The 19,396-nt window shown below is 46.6% G+C and overlaps 1 protein-coding gene across 3 annotated transcripts in view; it reads left to right on the top strand.

Annotated features, from left to right (window-relative positions):
- LOC135394535 (sodium- and chloride-dependent glycine transporter 2-like) overlaps window positions 1-19,149 on the top strand; it is a 47,285-nt gene extending 28,136 nt beyond the window's left edge. For all 3 annotated transcript variants that reach the window (XM_064625312.1, XM_064625313.1, XM_064625314.1), the window contains 12 exons: window positions 252-430; window positions 493-625; window positions 8,558-8,692; window positions 8,754-8,857; window positions 9,347-9,471; window positions 11,413-11,525; window positions 11,599-11,727; window positions 11,970-12,066; window positions 12,130-12,230; window positions 12,763-12,918; window positions 15,683-16,084; window positions 18,622-19,149. In XM_064625312.1, coding sequence (XP_064481382.1) covers window positions 252-430; window positions 493-625; window positions 8,558-8,692; window positions 8,754-8,857; window positions 9,347-9,471; window positions 11,413-11,525; window positions 11,599-11,727; window positions 11,970-12,066; window positions 12,130-12,230; window positions 12,763-12,918; window positions 15,683-16,084; window positions 18,622-19,116 — 2,169 coding nt within the window. In that variant the 3' untranslated portion in view covers window positions 19,117-19,149. The remainder of the gene's footprint in view (window positions 1-251; window positions 431-492; window positions 626-8,557; window positions 8,693-8,753; window positions 8,858-9,346; window positions 9,472-11,412; window positions 11,526-11,598; window positions 11,728-11,969; window positions 12,067-12,129; window positions 12,231-12,762; window positions 12,919-15,682; window positions 16,085-18,621) is intronic.
- Window positions 19,150-19,396: the final 247 nt, after the last annotated feature.

Genomic DNA, 19,396 nt, shown 5'->3' with positions numbered 1-19,396 from the left:
AAGCTCGTTACCGATTATGTAACTTCTACAGCAGGAGTTATCCGTTTTCCGAAGCTTACGTGAGAAGTGACCGTTTTTAGAGTGTACCTTTTATTTTTAGAGGTAAAGACGCATATACATTTTTGCCTCTATTAGAAGTGAGTGTTTTAAGAGTGTAGGTTGACATAGCCAAACGTCACCCTACCGTCCTCCTTCGGTTGAGACCGCATTGAAATGTATCATTGTCGATATTCTTTTTATTGCTGAAACAGGAACTGTGCAGCGCACTGCAGAACCAATTGCTGCAGAAGTACGTTGATCAAGGATACCAACAAGGCATCCCAGTTACTGATGGTACCGACACAGCTTTCGTGATTAAAGACCTCTATGACAACGCCAGCGTCGAGCCCTGTGTAAACGGCAGCGTTTCGTCGGTACACCTATACGTCCTGTGAGTTGATTACCGCAGCAACCGTGTTTTCGGGCTCCTTTTAATGAATGCTGACTTTTCAGCCGTCATGCGAGGTACATGGACGCGAGCATGCGTGATGTCGACATCTTCAACAGCAACCTGGCTCTCACTACAGCTGTGATGTGGCTGATCGTCTTCCTCATCTCACGAGACGGGATTTCGAAGGCGAAACACGTAGGTGTATCTGTGTGGTAATGTCAACAGTGTGTGCAGTGTCTTGCAGTGGCTTCATTCCCCACATTTGCCATCTTCCAATTGCGCCACACTTAGGGTACTTTGAAGTATGTTTGTAGCCCTTTCGAAAGGCATGGAACTTTGAATGAAAACGACGCAGGATAAAGTGCCGCCTGACACCGCTAAATGATTTCTTTTGTGATTTTTTTTCTGTGAACTATAGCTGCACGTTGTGTCTGTAGCTCTGGTGCCATTCAGTGTCACACCCGTGAGCGGTGACCTCCGCTTGTTGCACCAGGCCAGGAAGCTCCACGATTCCTCTGTAGAAAGGATGTGCCGAACACTGGTTCACTTAGTTTACTAATCTGTAGCAGTGATGCTCGCTCAGTGGTCGAGAATGTTGACAATGTGGATCGATGGTGCAATGTACTAGAATCAAGTTTTCGACGCGCATATTGAAGGATTCAATTCTAGCAATCTACGCAACAGATGTATGTTTTCGGAGGTCCGCTTAACCGACGAGGTAGTGTGATCACGCATTTCGTCCACTGATATGCTTGGTTGTTGGCGCCTGGCGTGCAGACCGACGGCCAGCATTTAAATCACTTCAAATGAGCACCCAACGTGAAAGTTCCGTGGAGAGAACCTCTGTAACACCGATATAATTTTCGTAAGCTTCCTGATCACCATTTTTTCCGCGAAATTAAAAGCATGCGAAATAGTAGCAGAAAAATACAGGTGCAGAGTATCCAGTTTGTTGTTGTCTTTGCTTTAGCAGATATTCAGCTCATCATACAACTTTTCAATCATTGAGCTTCTCGGCTGTAAAGCTCTCGGCTGTAAAGCTCTCGGCATTCTGAGCTCTCGGATGTAAAGTTTAATGCCGCCGTGAAGCATATGAAGGATGAGTTTGTCTGTACAATAGAAGTATACGGGATTCCACCTGTTTCACCACGAAATTCAGGTTACGCGAAATATACCCCTGCTTGCGTATAACTTAGGGAGAGCGTGTTCGTAGGTTATTCTGAGCGTTGCAAAGAGCTCCCGGTGTAAGACACAGTCCAGCAGAACTATTTTGCGTGATCCTTTCAGATAGACTGCCTAAAGGTACTGTAAAGCCAGTAGAGCTACAATATGAGGAAATGTATCTGTTCGATCGCCTGGGCCCTCAGTATGTCGGGAATCGGCTCAGAAACTATAACGAAGAGATGAGAATATTCGTATAGGCACTTGAGGCCTGTGTGTTGTGTTGTTCTTTCTTCTATGTTCGAGCCTCAGAACATGAGTTTCCATCGTGTAAAGAAGAGATGTCCGTAGACCAACTCTGCTCACTGTCCTGCCTCCCAAAAAGCTCTCGGTAGCGGACCACAAAGTCTGCAGGGCAAGCTCACTGAATAGCGACAATCATCCATGCCGCCACGCGTTTATTTTTCTGTCTGCGATGGTTTCTAGCCCGTCCTACTAGGGGCTGGCCCCTAAACATTTGACGGTATCGACTGTCAAATTAATTTTCGGCGTCGGGTTTGTGTATTGCTGCTGATGCGGTGGGATCGAAAAGCTTGTGGTATCGCAAAATCGGGGAGAGGGGGGGTCGACGCGATATCTTGTACTTCTGATGGGTCGAAGGCAATGATGGATAGTGCTTGAAGTACTTTTTCCAGTACTTTTACTTCACTTCAAGTAATATTGTTGCGCTGTACTTTGTACTTGACTGCAAGCACATTCTTTGGTACTTCCTGTGAAAGTACTTCAAGTACATTGTACATTTCTCTGTATACACCAACATTTTTTTTTCGTTCCTTCACCTCATTGTGGTAGCCAGAAAATATTTCAGGGGAGGGGGTATGGGGACTTTAAATGGGTTAGAGGATCGTGGCCTTGTTTCCCTCTCGCGAATGCACTACCCCGATTTCGACGGGGGGGGGGGGGTTGAACCGTCTAAACCAGGCGCCCACAGCTCCCCATTGAGCCCATAGTTTGAGATAATTCAGGCAACACTGGACGTGCAACCAATGAAAATGAACTATGATGCCTACCTTTCGGCCAATCAGGAATCTCTCAGTTTGGCTCGCCTTTCGGCCTGGTACTGGCCAGTACTGGCTACCATCGGCTTTTACTGGTTTTCATGCCCGACGCTTGTTATTCCGTATTCCAGAACAACTAGGCAAATTTTTGGCAAAATACACATTTATTTGAAACATCGTACTGATTCAATAGTCTGACACAAATATTCATCGTGCCTACTGAGTCCAAATCGTTGCGTTCGTTGACCAAGTTCGAACTCGAAAAACACACACACTCTACTCCCAGAAGTGAGCGACGCTCACACGAATGCATGCAATTTCACGGTGAACATCTCCTTTCGTTGGTCGCAGTGCGAAGGTTTCAACGAAGCGGGCAATGCTTGTCGCACGGACACCGAATCCTGTCTCCGTTGTGACTGCATTTGAAAATGCGACGGCGCTCACAAGTGTTCCTCAGGCGTCAGCTCACCACTGCATTCCAGTTCTGAACTCGAGAGACTGTTCGTGCGTAGGATACTTGTGTCGGGAAACATCACAACACGCGCTGAGTCAGTTTGACACACGAACAAATCTGGGACTTCTCTTTGAACAATGCCATCATACCCTGGTGTCAACTGACATCGCCGAGACGCGAGACGCTGCTACCACTTCTCTCCCTTCCCTTCTTGTAACTGCCCGCCAGACAGGCAGCCCGCGAAAGAATGCTCTTTTGAAACTTTGCCAACCAATAGCGGAGCGCGCAATGTCCTTCGGCCAATGGGTATCAACTATGATGCCTGACGGAGTAATACCACGTGTTTATGACGTGCAAACATTTTTTTAGAGCCGCGAAGAGGGGGAGCTGTGGGGGCCTGGTCTAAACCACCCCCTGCTTCACCTGCCTGACGGGGTAGAAACCCCTTGCCAGTGGCAGCCATTGACGTGCTCCTTCGCTGCTGCGGCATTCAGGGTAGTGCTCTCAACACTGGTTCGCCTATCCACAATCCAGTCAGAGCCAGTTCGAGCCTGAGCTGATCGTATGCGAGATTGGATTGCCAGTGGCGGAATTGGATTGCCATATGAGATATATCGTCTCCTCCACGCAAACTGCCGCGGATATTGGACGTTCAGTTTTTGAGAGCTAGTGGATAAAGAACTGCACGGCACCTTTTCTTAGCACAACAATAATAAACAGGTCCCCCAAACTCACCTCGGAAAAGCGTGCAACGAAGAAGGCCGCCACTAGATACCCCACTGTTGCCGTTCCGGATCACTTCAGCGCGCTAAGTTTAGCGGCAAAATGTTTTTGTTGTTTCTGCGAATTAATCTAGTCTTCATATGTCCAAATAAAACGCGTATAACAACTTTCTGTGTCGTGTTTCACTTTTTGGTCCCGTTTTTAAACGTGTTGAGCGATCGGAAGGATCTAGTGCACGGCTGCGTGCATCACATAGCGTAACTGTCGTACGAGGCGCCGCAGGCGCAGTCGTCCATTTCTCCTTCGGTGACTTGGCCTGGCTTGGATTGTGCTTCAACTGGATCTTTAGCGCGCTACAATCAAACGCAAGCCAACGTCTGGTAACAATGGGGTATCTAAGGGCGGCCTCCGGCATTGCACGCATCGGGATAGGAACAAATACATGGGAAAATGGCGACCTTGGGGGACCTGATAATAAATAAATCATGACGATGACGTGGAGTGTTTCACCGCAGCGATGCGGTCTAGCCCATTGCGTGGGAGACATACGATGGAAATTGTGATGAGATAGTGAAAAAATGAAACACAATGTGCGTGTACGCGAGAGGTATAGCAGAAGAAAAAAACGGTATAGTGATGGACACGAGAGTCACTCCGGATACCAACTAGCACAGGCTACAGGATGTGAAGCAAGCCTGTGGAATAACCATGCGTGCAGTGCAAAGATGCTGCCGTGCCCATTTCATGGGTTCGTGAGGAACCGTAGAACATACCGGCGAGACTCGTAGTCTTCAGGGTCTTGCGGTGCGTCTGCTGTCGACTCCAGTGCGTAACCTTGTGAGGAGGCTGGGGAAATGGGGCACGAAGGCAAGCCACGGAAGGGGAGGAAGACGAAAGGGAACCCACTCGGAAGGATGGAGACGAGGGGGCGAGAGATCAGGAAGAGAGGGACGGACAGAAGGGGCGCCGGGAATGAACTGAGAGTTGACGCTTGAACCGTTCGGGCGTTGAATGGTTGGAATGCAATGTAAGGCGTAGAACTCTCATAATAACTAGAAACCAAGCCAGCGAAGAGGAGCATCTCAACATGTGAACCGCCGTGATCGATACGGTAGGCCTAGCATGTTACGAACGGTGGCACCTACGAGTTCCCTACGCTGTTGTTTCACGTTACAGCACAAGGTTTAAACCGTTCGATACTCGTTCCCTAGAGAATTCAAGCGCACAGGTGACGGCAGACAAAACAAACACACTTCGCACACGGCATGGCACGCTGAGCATAGCGGAAGCGGAAGCGACTTGCATTGGATTGGATACTGTTGCGCCGAACGTGCCTAGTCTTCACACACGACCTACTACTATACTAGAGACCTGGACATCCGCAAAGCTCCCAGCGCTGAGGTAGTAGTTCTGGCAACCGCCGCTTGGCTGTGGTATTTGGCGCTAGTTCGCACTATTCGTTACCACGTGACTTGACGAAACCGCGGCAATGCATGGTGGGCTGTGTTGACAACGGCGACGAAGCAGTGAGAGAGAGAATAGCGCGTGCTTAGCAACAGCTTGGTAGCACGAAAGACGGTGGCAAGGGCGACAGCAACATTCCCTCTCCCCAATAATGCTATGTGGCGCTTGCAGTGGCCACTACCGTAACTATCCCATGACCCGGCTCTCCCATAGGCGATTGCCAGTTGTCCAGGTCTCTAGTATAGAGTAGGTCGTGTCTTCACATGTGGAAAGGCTGTGGCGGGATCCGGCCCAGTCCAAAACACCGATCATAGCGCCTCCCGGACTTGGACATTGGGAGAGGGTCTTGCCTCGGTACAACTCCTTTGCTCTCCCCATCACTCTCTCTCCCAGCTTTTCTTCTAGCCTTTCTACTTATGATTTCTATGATGTAAGGTTAGCGTGAGTGTATATACTACTGTACGTTGTGTGCCCGTGACCAGGAAGTAAAGCGGTAGACATAACCTATTAAACTTCATAGGTACTTGACGAGTACTTCAAGTACATTCCTTAGTACTTCGTACTGTACTTGAAGCACATATTTTTGCATGTACTTAGAACTGTACTTGAGGTACTTTTTGTGGAAATTTGCCCGCCACTGTTCGCAGGGTAGCAAAGTCGGGGAAGCATTGGCGTAAGCGATGTGCTGCGGAGCATTCGCGCATGTATACGTATAGTTCGCAGATCTGCCAGATATGCCGCTGCGAGAGATGCAGACACGGTGACCGAAAATGTGGAACGTGATCGGCATGCTAGGAATGAAGCTTAAAAGCGTGGGGTTAGTTGATGAAGAAGCTGGTGATGGTTCTCTCACTTGTGTCTTCTGTTTGTGCGCTTGTTGTGCGACAAAGCGTGCCGCCATTACACTCGGCCAGATGTTCAGCAATTGGGGACGAGCGCGAACGGTGGCGCCCCTCCCGCGGCGGCGGAGCGAACTGCGTAGTGTGGATGCAACGCCGTTCGCCAGCTTGCCAACGCACGTTTAGTTGAGTTTCATAATGGTGTTAGCGGAGGGACAGCCCCATGAATGTTGCCTGTCCTGAAGCGTGGCTAGACAGAGTCAAATGAACATTAAATTCGTAATGAGTATGTTCCTGCTTAAATTTATGCGCGCTAGAAAGGTGCGCGTGTGATGAAAGTGCTGTTACGGACGGACTTTGCCTTCCAGTTTCCCTATCGATGCCCACACCAGCTTACAGATGCGGATATTTTTGTGTAAAAATAGCGTACTTATCGGTCTTGAGCGCCGTGTCACAATTATTTGTTTGTCGTGCTTGGTTACCGTCAGTGTATTATGTTTGATTACAATTATTTGGTGTAGTGCAGAATTGCTCAGACCAATCCCCTTTGCTCATGGGCACCGTAAAGTTTGAACTGAATTGAAAGATAAAAAGCGGGGCGTGTAAGGTGTAACAATACATTTGAGGATCGTGGACATTAGCGATATAGTACAGAGTTATTCAATACAGATAAACTTCCGAATGGTAATAATAGGTGTTAACAGTTTTCATCATCTTTCATTTAAACAAATAACGACAGGTCTGCAATTGTGGGAGGTGCAAGCTTGATCGCCCCCTTTAGCACTATAGTGACAGTCCTCAAGGAGCTGCATATTGCATACATTGAACGCTGTCATCAGTGATCATATGTGGCTATCTTGTGTGTGCGTAGTAGTTTCGTTCCTGCCGCCAACAGGAACTTGTATGTATTCGTGTTTGTTTGTTTCATTACTATTACTGCTATACTGTACAGTGTGATGTCCAAGTCCATGAACTACTCTATAGTGGAAATCATACAGCAGTGTAACACTTTTATTCCTACATAACTAGCTGGAGATATGTGACTGATGTGATACAAGTTTTCTTCAAGTGTGAGACCTAATCTGTATCCTGTGACAACGGCAAAGCACTAAGAAAATCGATAGCACAATAAATGAAATCGCCCAAAAACATATCTGACAGTGCAGCGCAATGACGATTTTCCTCAGGCCGGCTTTTTGATGGAGGCTTGTCGAGCATTCGTGGGTAGATTTCTTGACGGCACAATATTTCGTTCCTGAAAGCAACGTTTCGGATCTGGACGGGAAACCAAGCGCACAATATTGTTGCAGTTTTCTGGCCACCCAGTAGTACCTTACCCTTTTATTTCATTCCGACGTACGTTTCGGCGAAATGCTCCGAATATTCCTCATAGTGCACCATTTTTTCTGGCGCTTGCTTTCCGTTTCGCAGCTTGATTACCAAGATAATCATAATATTATAAACTTTTAATGTTTCGGCTAGTTCTGGAAGTTCATTCCAAGTGTATCTGATGACGATTTGCAATTAAAAACAGCGCAATGTCGTATAAACACGACCAAACACGGTCACTACCGCAGACACCCATCCCGTTGTTTCCACACTACCGGTGGATCACATGACTTTTAGAGCGCCCCCTGTAGGTCGCGCTCGCCGCCAATACGTACCAAACAGTACAATGACCTCAACAAGAAGTGAACGCGTTTGCAGGCGAAATCCGTGTTTCCACATGAGGCCCATACCAGCCTATGGTCTGGCTTCACATTGCGCCGCACGGACCTCATGTACGGTCAGGCGCAGTGAATAGAGAGTTTTAGTGTATCGTACGCTATCGCCTTTGCGTACATAGGGGATAGCGTAGTGGTTCTGCGCAGTGCGCGAAGCTCTCTTTATGTTTTGCGCGTGCGCATAACCACCAACGCTATTCCTTACGAACGCAAAGGCGATAGCGTACGATCCACTAAAACTCACTAATATTGTTCGCCTGCCGCAATGCGATAGCATTTCGTACGCGTTTAGCAGTGCGACAAAGGGTACAGTGATTTTTTTTTTCGCGATTTGCCGTTGTCTCCAACCCTGAAAGTACTATGTTCATTTCAAGAAAGCATTCTGCAGAGATCAGCTCTCTGTGCACGGCACTTAGGGAAATCTTCCTAACTTGTTTACCTGGCCACTGTGGCTCATACCCTATCAAGAAGTGCCCATTAAGCACCTACGGAAGCCTCACTTTTCACTGTCACACTACTTCAGCACTCTCCTGCTGGGACAAAATTTGCTAGATCAGGGCCTACTTGCCTGACAGGCAGAGTGACGCAAGCACACACACACACACACACATACATACAAAATCACATTTTTAGCACGAGAAATGATGTACATGCACGAGAATACGTCTCAAAAATTGCCTTCCTCATTATTTCCGTTCCTATAGGCGATGTACATTATAGGAGCCATCCAGCTTGCGGCCATGTCGATGATGTTGGTCCGCCTGTACACGCTGTGGAGTGGAAGACTTGCACTGAGGTTGCTCTTCGGAAAGAAGATCAAGGCACTAGTGAACCCTACGGCACGTACTCTTATTTCTACGCATTTGAGACTTGCTTGAGAGTTTTCCTTGGTGTCTGCAGATGTGGCGAGACGCGCTGAAGCTGTCAGTCAGTAACATTGGCATCTACGGAGGGTCTTTTCTCAATGTCGTCCGCTACAATGCGTTCAGAAACGACTTCCGTCCGTAAGTATTTTTGAAATTCGATTACTCGCGTTTCTGCCTTGCTGTGTAATGCAGTCATGCCAGTGACTGCACATTGGCAATAGTTTTATATCATGTATCTGTGCATTCCTAGATATCGCGCTAGAATTACAGGAAAAACGGCCGCTTCATGAATGATCCTGCGTTAGTAATCCCTGTAACTAATGCCAATGCGCATATCGCCAGAAGAGGTCACCCCTATAATACTTGTATTTCAGGAGCTAGTGATTTCATTTTCTATTTCGGTTGTTTCGGTTTATCAGCCATTCCGCGCTTCATTGCATCGCGCGCCCCTAGCCAATAATGGTTCAGAGCGATGCCCTTCTCTATAGTCATTGTTTAACAATCGGAGACCTACACCTTTTCGGACCACTTGCCTTGGTAAAATGTCGACGAAAGGATAAATTTAAATTTCTTGTTAAACATGCCCGCACATTTTCAGTACCTGTAGCACAGCATGTTTCGTTTCAGTGACATCGTCGCTGTTTTCCTTATGGAGATTTCCTACAACATCATCTGCGGGTTCATCGTGTACATGCATGTCGGGTACTTGGCCTTGGCACGTGGAGTGGACATCGATTCTGTTGTCGACCGTTGTAAGTTGAGCTTCGTCTATAAATCACTATACATCACTCATTTCCTGCGTCTGGAATGAGGCGTTGCGATACGTGACGTAAGCGAGTGACGGATGGAAGGAAGGAGAGAGTTGCGCTGATTATGCTGTTTGTACAGGATTATCGTTAAATACGCTCGCAAAAGCTAAAGGGATTGCATTTGCAGCTACGTTCTTTTACACAGCGCAAAACTTGGAAAATGTTCGGGACGGTCTTTAAGAAGCCTTTCATACCACATCACATCATAGCCCATCACTCAACATCACATGATTTTCTATGTAGAAGGGTCGAAAATCCAGCGAACCGTTAATGAAGTATGAAGGGAAGTCACTCAGGACGAGAGCCGCCGATATTTCGAACAGCGACTCTTCTACAGTGTGTTTGAACAGAACTCTGTTCGAACTATCGGCGTTCCCTTCATACGTGATCTTCCATGATTTGATGGATAATGTCCTAATTACGCTAGCCATGTGATAGAGCAAGAGCATCGCATGTGGCGATGAAACACCCTAATCATCATGATCAATAAAGTTTTTGGTGATGCCCACGGTGACCATCTTGAATGATTCTGCCGACATATTGTTGTAATGACGTTGAATAATAAACTTTTCGCAGATAATTGTTATTTATAGAAGGATGATTTCAATTTGGCCAACTTCCCTTAAATGAAGTATTTTATAAACTCTATGAGTGGTGTACAAGATGGCCGAAGGATATTAATTTGATAAAACAGTTTCACTTCAGTTCTTCAATTCGGAGCAAAGGCAATACTCATTTGACAACGTATGTATTCAAACACTACAAGAAGTGAAATATTCGGGCCTCATAATTACTTCCACTCTTAAATGGGAGAGCCACGTCAATTACATTTGCTTTTAAAAAGTTACGATTTCTACATTGCAAAATGTCAAAAGCTCCAGGAACTATTAATTTCCTACAGGACACTAGTGAGACCTGTTCTCGCGTATGCTTCAGTTGTCACGCTGCACAAAGAATCATCTAAAATTGAGAGTCCAGCGCTTTATTACAAGCGGTTGTCGTCGAGCGTCGTCTGTCTCAGATATGAGACAATTAGAATTTGAACTATTAACGCAAAATAGTTCATCTGAAATTTCTATTCTCCCTGTACGCTTCGGTACAGTCCTACGTCACGTTTCCTTTGAATCGGACCCTCATCCTGCGTGGACGACAATCGCCGGTTGTAGTGTTTGCAAATAGATAAACTGTGTACGCGGTTTGCAACCACAAGTTATTTGTTAAAGTGCCACCATGGGCTAAATCTCTTGTCTTCAAAATCCTACCAACGTTATGTTACTGAAATCTTCTTGTCTCACTTTACATTACTGCAAAATATTTTGCCTCTACGTCATGGGAAATCTAGAGAAAATGAATTTTGATTTTGAGGACTATGACGTCATGTTAGGCCCGACGGAGCGCACGGCTCTTATCCTTTCAACGTTGTCGCCCTTGGCGTCATCCGGGGGCTGACTTTCTGCACTCCATTAGCGGAGCCCCACGTGACATATCATCCGACCGCTCCGACCTTCGAGAAAACACAAAGGTGGGAGAAATCTCTCCCATTTCCCCCTTTTCGATCAGTGTCACGTGACTTCACCACGTGACCCTCCCCGGACGCCGGCTTCGTTGCTAGGAGACGAGTGCCCTCTCCAGAACATGACATCATTGCAATTTGTGGGCTTATGATTACGTCACCTGCTCCTCAGTCATCGAAACTTGTGGAGGCTCAGCAGATCTTCAAAAGTTGACAGAAATGCACAGCGTTCGTAAACAGGATTGCAATTTCACGTATAGAATCCTTGAGGCACCTTCTTTTCATGGACTGAATAAAATGAACGCTGTTTTCCGAGTCGGGAGTGGCACTTCAGCGATACTTGCGACCCGATGCCTGCTATTTTCTTGCAGACACAGACATTCAGCATGACATCATGACGGAAGCCTTGAGTGTCGGCGACCCTTCGGGCCTGTGGTGCGCTATCTATTCTATTTGGGTGTTGTCGAACGCTCTGGGATTTATGGTACGTGGAGCATTTTGAAAGATGCGTACAGCTAGGACGCGCAATGTGTCAGTATTTGAGCTTGCGTTTGCAGTTGCTGGGTCCGGAAGTGATCTTGGACGCCCTCTTTTTCGACTTTCCCGATATGACATCAATACGCACAGAGTGCAGCTTTTTCGCTTGCTGCGGCTTCTACATAATGGGACTCTTGCTCAGTACAGAGGTAGCCCTAAGTTTGATTATAGTATTCTAGTGCTTGTGTTGCAAGACAGTGTTATTGACTGTGTCATTGATAGCTTAGTTAATCCTTGATCCCCTCACGCAAATGTGGAACTTGGCAAAGTATGTGAACGTAGCATGTACGATTCCTTTTTCTACGGCTGATGAACCTGATATCTTCGTGCGCACTTTCCTTATGGTCATAAAATACACTGCGCCTGCTGTTTCTCTTTTCTTACCTTGCAGTGGGGTTCCTGCATTCTGCCACTGATGTGCCACGAATTGGAGGTCATGGCTGCTATAATGATGATCGTGGAGATATACATTTTCGTACGGGTTTATGGCAAGTGTCCTTAACGGTTACGACGCTTTATTGCAATTTCTTACGCACGCAACTTATTTACAGGAATGCCCCACCTCATGGTGGACTATCACACGATATTAGGAGAGTTTCCCAGTTTCGAAATCAGGATATCATGGGCTGCTGTAATGCCCCTTTTGCTGTCTGTGAGTAATCGAAATTACGTACGATGCACGTGATCGCAGTACATGGGTTCATAAGTTGAACACTATACAGCGGATATTGCTTGAGCTCCGCTTAAATTAAGGCAGAGAACTAAGAAAACAGAAGACTGGTCGTTCACCATATACACACTGAACGGAACTTCGTCACAGTTCATACTCGTAGCCTACCGCCCTCTCATTGTAATCTATCATCATAATGTCGTTCGCTCTCTTGGTTTGATGAAGATAAGATGTATATGCATTTTTGGGACACTACATTTATGGTAATGACACAGAGTCGTACACCCGCACGTTCTCGTTGAAAACAGGAAGGTTAAGGCATTCGTGCTGTGCTGTGGTTCGTGCTGAGCGTGCTATTTTCCCAGTTCCTATTCAATGCATGTCTTCCCCTCCCTCCCTCGTGCATTTTATGTGGCGAGGTTCTGTGTAAGGTTAACGCTTACACACGATCTAGCATCAAAAAACATGCGCATTTCGTCAGCTTGTTCAATTTCCTTTTCGTTTTCTTCCGTAGATTCTCATTTGCCTGGAAATCGCTCTCCCGGAGAAATTTCTCTTCGATGGCAAACCTTATAGCTACCCCTACCGTCTTACGAGCTGCTGGCTGCTGACATTCGGATTCAGCTTTACCTTTGTCTACGCTCTCGTCTTGCTTCACAGATTTTACTTTGTAAGTCTTAATTCCTCTTTCTATTGGACCTGTATACTAGGAAGTCTTAGGTCACATCATACAGGACACTGAAACTAAATAGCCGCATCAATGTCTATCCATGTGACGTCACGTACGAAGTAATTATGTGTGCGCTACACGCAAAGAACGTTTGTCTCATTTGTAAAGCGCTGATTTATCCTTAGCTGGAATGAGTGTAAAGTTTGACTGGTTAGAGAACGGAAACTAAGCATTAAAGCTTTGTCATGGTTGGTTTCAGCTGCTATTGGACGACACGTAAACGAGTTAGCGAGGAAAGCCAATGAACTTCCATATGAATATAATTAGCGTGAGTTCTGTAACAGAAACACACGTAAAACTGCTTTCCTGCACGTGCCAAGGCTAGAAGGTCCACAGTTAGATCTGTCTGTGCAACATCCACGTACAACCTTCAAGAAAGGTCTCGTCAAGCAACAAAGTGGTCTACGGGCCAAAAAACAGAGCTTCACCGCACAACGCACGCCAACCACCGTTCCAAACGAAATTGCTTTTGAAACAGGGAATGAGCTAGAGCCATCAATGTGAGGGCGCTTATATAATACTGCAGTTCCGTTTTCTGAAAAGGATCACTTCTATCTATATAGGTTCCAGAGCATCGTTTTCTCGACGAAGGCAAAGGCACCCGCCGTACAATTCTTGACGGGCACCGGCGTCAGTTTCATTGTCCTAGACGCCACTGATCGGAAAATAGTGCGTATCGGTCAACCCGTCAAACGCGTCATCGAAATACAGCCATTTAGCGCCCGTTTAAAGTCGAAGGACGTGTTGCGTCTCCAGGAGACGAGACGCGATTGGCTACACTATGGGAGAAGACAAAATAACGAGAGTATGAGAATGTTTTGACCCGCTTTCTTGGATAGCCGCAGTTGTCCTTGTATTTATCTGTAAATGACACGAACAGCTCGCCGTGGGCGCATTTTCTCGCTATTGTGATTTCATCACTCTATGACTCAATCGACCATCCTCTCTCATACCCCGCAGCTACTCAAAATCGTACGTCGTCGGGAGGAAATCCAAGCTAACAGAATGCTAGTTAGTCAATTTCGTCTTACGAATCTACCTCGTTCATTGATTTGGTACGCGAAATGTAAATAGTTTTATTGTGAACACTATGCGCTGCACTAATTTTCGAAATACCTACATAGTTTCGGATTCTCCAAGAGTAGATGACGCTACCATGAGCTCAGGCATCTGCATCTGTCATAGCTACAGCGCACGGACCTCCCCGTTCTGCGTCCGACTTTGGAGGACTGCCTGGTGCTCTGGTGAGGAGACGGAAAGCGACCTGAAAAGTGTTGCCAGGCACATGGCCGATTGCGCACATTGTGAAGTCATACTTCTCAAAACTAGAAAATAATTTTATGACACTTCCGCGTCACATGATCAAAATCTTTTGTCACAATACAATGTGAGACACGTCGATTGCAGTCATATATTTAGTAGTATTCTGAGGACGGGAGATTGAGTGTGGGAGTGGCAAGTTAAGGCCAAGTCTTGAAAACGGAAACGTTTAACGCTGCCATTGATTGAGACACGCTTGCGAAAGAAGTTCCATTTATGCGATCTACCGATTTTGCGATCTACCGATGGCAAAAGACAATGCAGGTCCAATGCTAGACAATGCAATTTAACTTTTAGACCCTCATATACACACATACAGATTCTCGTGCATATAACTCTTAACTGGATCCATAAGGTTTCCCACTTTCATGTTCAATGACGTCTCTGCAGATGTTTGGATCGCGTGGCGATCTCAGTTGTCTCGCGACGTAAACCCCCAATTATTAATTATTATCGGGCGGCTATTATAACTGGCATGTGCTGGCTGAAGGATCAGGAGTAGTCATGTAGGCGGCGCTGAGATGTCTCGTAGAGACATAGCCAACACGGGTCCCTTTGCTCAGCTTCTTCCCCAAGGACACGCGCCTTCCACGCCCTCTGTCCCGTTGATTGCGGACACGATCTTGCTCCTACGGTACGCGCCAACTGCTCTGCCTCTGTCTTCTCCACTCGTTTGGTACCAGGTTCTGCCGCTGCGACCTGTGGCGACGGCACCTGCCACTTACGAGGAGACGACGTTACGAGAAGATGACATACGGGTGACTGAACACGCGGTGGTGGAGTGGGAGCGGTGGCATTCGCCGGAAGCTCCCATTGACGCAATGGTCCAAGGAAAATGGCGGGCGCCCAAACCACGTGGTCTGCAGAAGCCACTCACAGCGTCCCAGATCAGCAGCGCGGGGAAAAAGCTCGGGTCAAGTCAGCAACCTCCTTCCCCTTCTCTCCTCTGGTTTTTCGTCTCTCCTCTCTTCCCCACGACCCTTTGGGTGTGATAAGTATTGTTCGGGCGAAACGTGGGCAGGAAGCGAAAAGAACGCGATGATGGCGCCATCTGCCGCCCCGATAAGAATATACACACACACACACAAAACACATAGCTCACAATACAGAGGGCGCCACACGCCTGGTCAAGCCAGAGCCGTTTATTGGGACTGTTTTGACAATGGGAGGAGCCTGTATTAGAGCGCGTCATTTGACGTCACACGATGGGCGGCACCAAGGCCAGTGCCGCCATTTTGGAGTGGGGCGACAGCCTTTAAATCTCCCCTTGCATTTCACTCCGCCCACTGGTGGAAAATTATCGCATTGTCACAGGTATTGTCAAACGCAGGTTATAAACGTGCCTCTCAGCTCATTCTCGCTCTTCATTTTTGAATTTCTTTAGGTATGGGAGGAAGTGTCTCGGCCGATGAAATCATGGAAACCTGACAACCGCGAAGACTGCATGGAGCGCCAGAGGCTTCTTGGAGAATTTGGAATAAAGCTCCGACTGGCGACCGAGGTATCCACGAGCGCCACGCACAGTAAACTCTCGATGGCTGGAGATAACACGGCAGAGTCTACAGACGCCCGAGTTGAGCTTATGTTGACAAGCGAACGTTCCGTGACTTTCGCTCCCGATTTGCCGACTGGTGCAGGTCGTTTGACGCCGGCCAAATTCCACGAGGACATGGCGAGGAAATTCGGGATTGATTTGGCGTCGAACCCAGAGCGGCCTAAATATCTACCGAGTGAAGATTTGGTGAAAGAAGTGCTTGCAGCGGAATATGAAACTGAGAAGGAAGAGGTATTGTTGTCTCGTTTTACACACGTATAGCCCGTGACCGTGAAACATTGCGCCATGGAGCGGTAGTCGGGATACTGAAGATACCACAATTAGACAATAAATAAATTCAGGTTAAATGGGCCGCACTCGTGTATGATATCTAGTGAGATTATTGTTATGTCCTAGATTATATAATATAACAATGTCTTAGTTAGTTATATATATATACATATACAGTTATATTACATATATAGTTATTATATGTCCTAACGTTCGTGGTCGGATTCTTGTGTTCGATTAATATCCCTCTGATATCCAGCGTGGATGAAGAAAAGGCGCATAGATGATATGCTCAGGATATCTAGAAACGGACATACACGGTTATCTATGCCCGAACAACACACGGCAGTCCTAAGGATATCCGATGCACGTCTAGAGCCGGATGTTGGAATATCCTGGGGATAACGAGTTTCGTCCGTTATATATATCCGCTTGCAGGTTCAAGCGGAGTCCTCTGGGACATCTAGTGTTCTGCGCTGCTTGCCCCTGACAACGTTTCTCTTTCTTTCTTTTTTGTCTGTGATTCAAGTGCTTAATGTGACATATTTCGCGACACTAGCATTTTTTGCACCGTTAATGTGGATCGACAGTTGAGAATTGAAGGACAACATGCCGTTATTGATACCAGAACCAGGAATTCCATCATGTTTGAAACATAACTGACAAGAAAAAGGACGGTAGCCAGTGGAGTGCAGCTGTAGCTTCCACAGTTTCGCCACGAAAACCACCGCCCCCCTTGACCACGTGATCATCAGTAACGAATCACGACAATGTAGCCGGAAAACTGCGCCAAAAAGCGCGCGCTGGCTGATTGAACTGCGCATGTGCGCTGCGTGCCCTTTCCACACCCTCTCACTCGAATTATCTCCCCTCCCCCCCTGTTCCGAGCGCTTCGCCAGGCCATCTGCTAATATTATCGGGAAGCAGAAAATGAAAATCCAGAAGACGAAGGAATTCACATGTACAAATTTATTGACACCGTAAACATATAAACAAGAAGCAACATTTGAATGCAAGTAAATTACACGATTATTAAAGAATACTGCAGAATAAATAAAGAATAGTGCCGAGCGACAGAAAGCGTGACTATCATATGATACAATCCTTAAGGGAACCTATTCGGTTTGGAGAAAGTAGATATTATTATACACATATATAGCACGTGATGAGTCGCAGAAGCCGTCCGCTTCATCCCAGCATAACTGTCGAATTTTCTGGTGACAGGGGCCACATGCTCGCGGATCGCAGGGCCACGAACAGCTGTCGGTGTCTGAATGAAAAAAGAAAAAAGGGACCTGTTAACGATATGGTAAACCCGAGCACAGGCAACGTTAATTGGCTGAACACGCTCTGTAAGACATGCTATCGTTAAGCGCCTAATGTCGACTAATGGATCCCTGCGTACGCGATGCACGCTGTTTTCCTTTTCATGCACAGCAGTGTACTAAACATCAGACACATTCAAATAACGGAACAAAACGCAACAAGTAACGCCACGCAGAATCATCAACCAGATCATGACTGATAACCGGCAGAAAGTGATGTAATACGGGACAAGGCACACAGTTATGCGAGAGTATTAAAAGTCTGATCACTGACATGCATCATACGTTTGTCTGCTTACCTTTCATTCAGGCGTTCGTCCATGGCTCGAACATCTTCGAAATCCACGAAACGAAATCACCGTCTGCTCACATACGTAGTTTCCAGCTACACAACGGTCAGACGGGTCGGCGCCTCGGAGAAACGAACGTGGGCGAATCCACCGGTTAAATGAGCCTCAGCCAATCATGATCGAGAAAGGTCACGTGGGGAACTGGAGCCAATGGAAAGTAAATAGCCGGAATTTGGCGGGAAATGCCAGCGGCGACACTATTGTCGCGGCGGCGAAACCCGCTTACTGTGCCTCCTCTGCGGTAGCTGTGACAGTATAATCCCCCTCCCCTGTAGTTAGTGTACCCCATAAACATGCCTCTCCTTTTTCAGAAACATCAAAGTAGCAGCATACTATTTCTTATGATATTCGAACTTGGCAAGTGCGCACAAGACGTCAGCGGACGACACAAAGCGATCAACGAACGATGAGAGCCGAGAAGTTGAGAGGTTCTCCCGTTGGAGAATTTCGCGAGAGTCTGGGCGTAGCATTTACTGTGGTAGGAGGGAATGCCAGCTCCCTCTCCCAGGAGCATTTCAATGACGCGCGATTTGATGCTTTTTCTCAGCAATCAACGGACAAATTTTGGTACATGTGGTATCTTTGTAAAGAGAACGACAAGATCTGGGGCTGTTAGGGCCGGAATTTTAGAATTTGTCTTAGGTTCTTGTGGATACCCTCCAGCTTTGATCATAAAATAACTGAGCAATTTCAAAATTCCGAGCCCCATATGTTGCAGATCTTGTCGTCCCCTTTCCAGTCCTTAACTGTCATAAGGGACCACTTCGGAGTGTCCTTAAAATGAATGTGTATCTTTTGTAAAACTACTGTTTGTTTTTCACAGCCTCCTTATGGCAAGTCAAATACATCGGTTGTTGGAAAAATAAAGAAAACCGAACAAGCCGATCGCACGAACAAGCGCAAGCCCAGCGAAGAACAAAAACGAAAACCGCAAGGTGAACCGCAGCTTGAACCAGAAGTCAAACGTAATGTAGTAGCCGAGGACCAAGAAGAACGCGATACCGAAGGGAGAAGACAAGACAAGAAGAAAATAGCACATCGGAAACCCAGGAAAGGAAAAGCATTAACCGTTCTCGAAACAGAAGCGACATGTCAGGCTGGAGAAGTGCTCCAAATGGACGAAGATGACATTGAAGATGCTAACGAAGATAAAGATCTGATATCTCGTACAGAGGCCGCTAGCACTAAACATAGTGATCAGAAATCGCTTGCGTCCTTTGCAAAGTCATCCGATCAAGCTGCCGAAAACTGTACGCAGAAACAAACAGAACGTTCGAAGAAGAAAGGCCCAAAGCAGGGTCGTGGTGTTCATAAATAGAGATAGGGTTCAAATATAAATGCATCACCCTGCTTTAAATGTTTTCATTTTTCAATTGTCTTGTAAAGCACTTTGGTGGTGACTGCTGAAACGTTTTGAATTTTGCGGGACATGTGTCGGCAGAACCCCGTAACAGTAAGCTGATGAATTATACAGGGTGTTTTAAAAAACGTGTCATTCGGACTTATAAAAAACAGGGCGACGTAAAAATATGGGGTAAACGGCATTTGTGTGGCAAGCCAGTTTGCCACCTTGCAAAAATATTTTCGTTTGATTTTAA

This window comes from Ornithodoros turicata, chromosome 5 (assembly GCF_037126465.1).
Source record: "Ornithodoros turicata isolate Travis chromosome 5, ASM3712646v1, whole genome shotgun sequence".
Classification (NCBI taxonomy): Eukaryota; Metazoa; Arthropoda; class Arachnida; order Ixodida; family Argasidae; genus Ornithodoros; species Ornithodoros turicata.
This window is presented reverse-complemented; position numbering and strand designations above follow the sequence as displayed.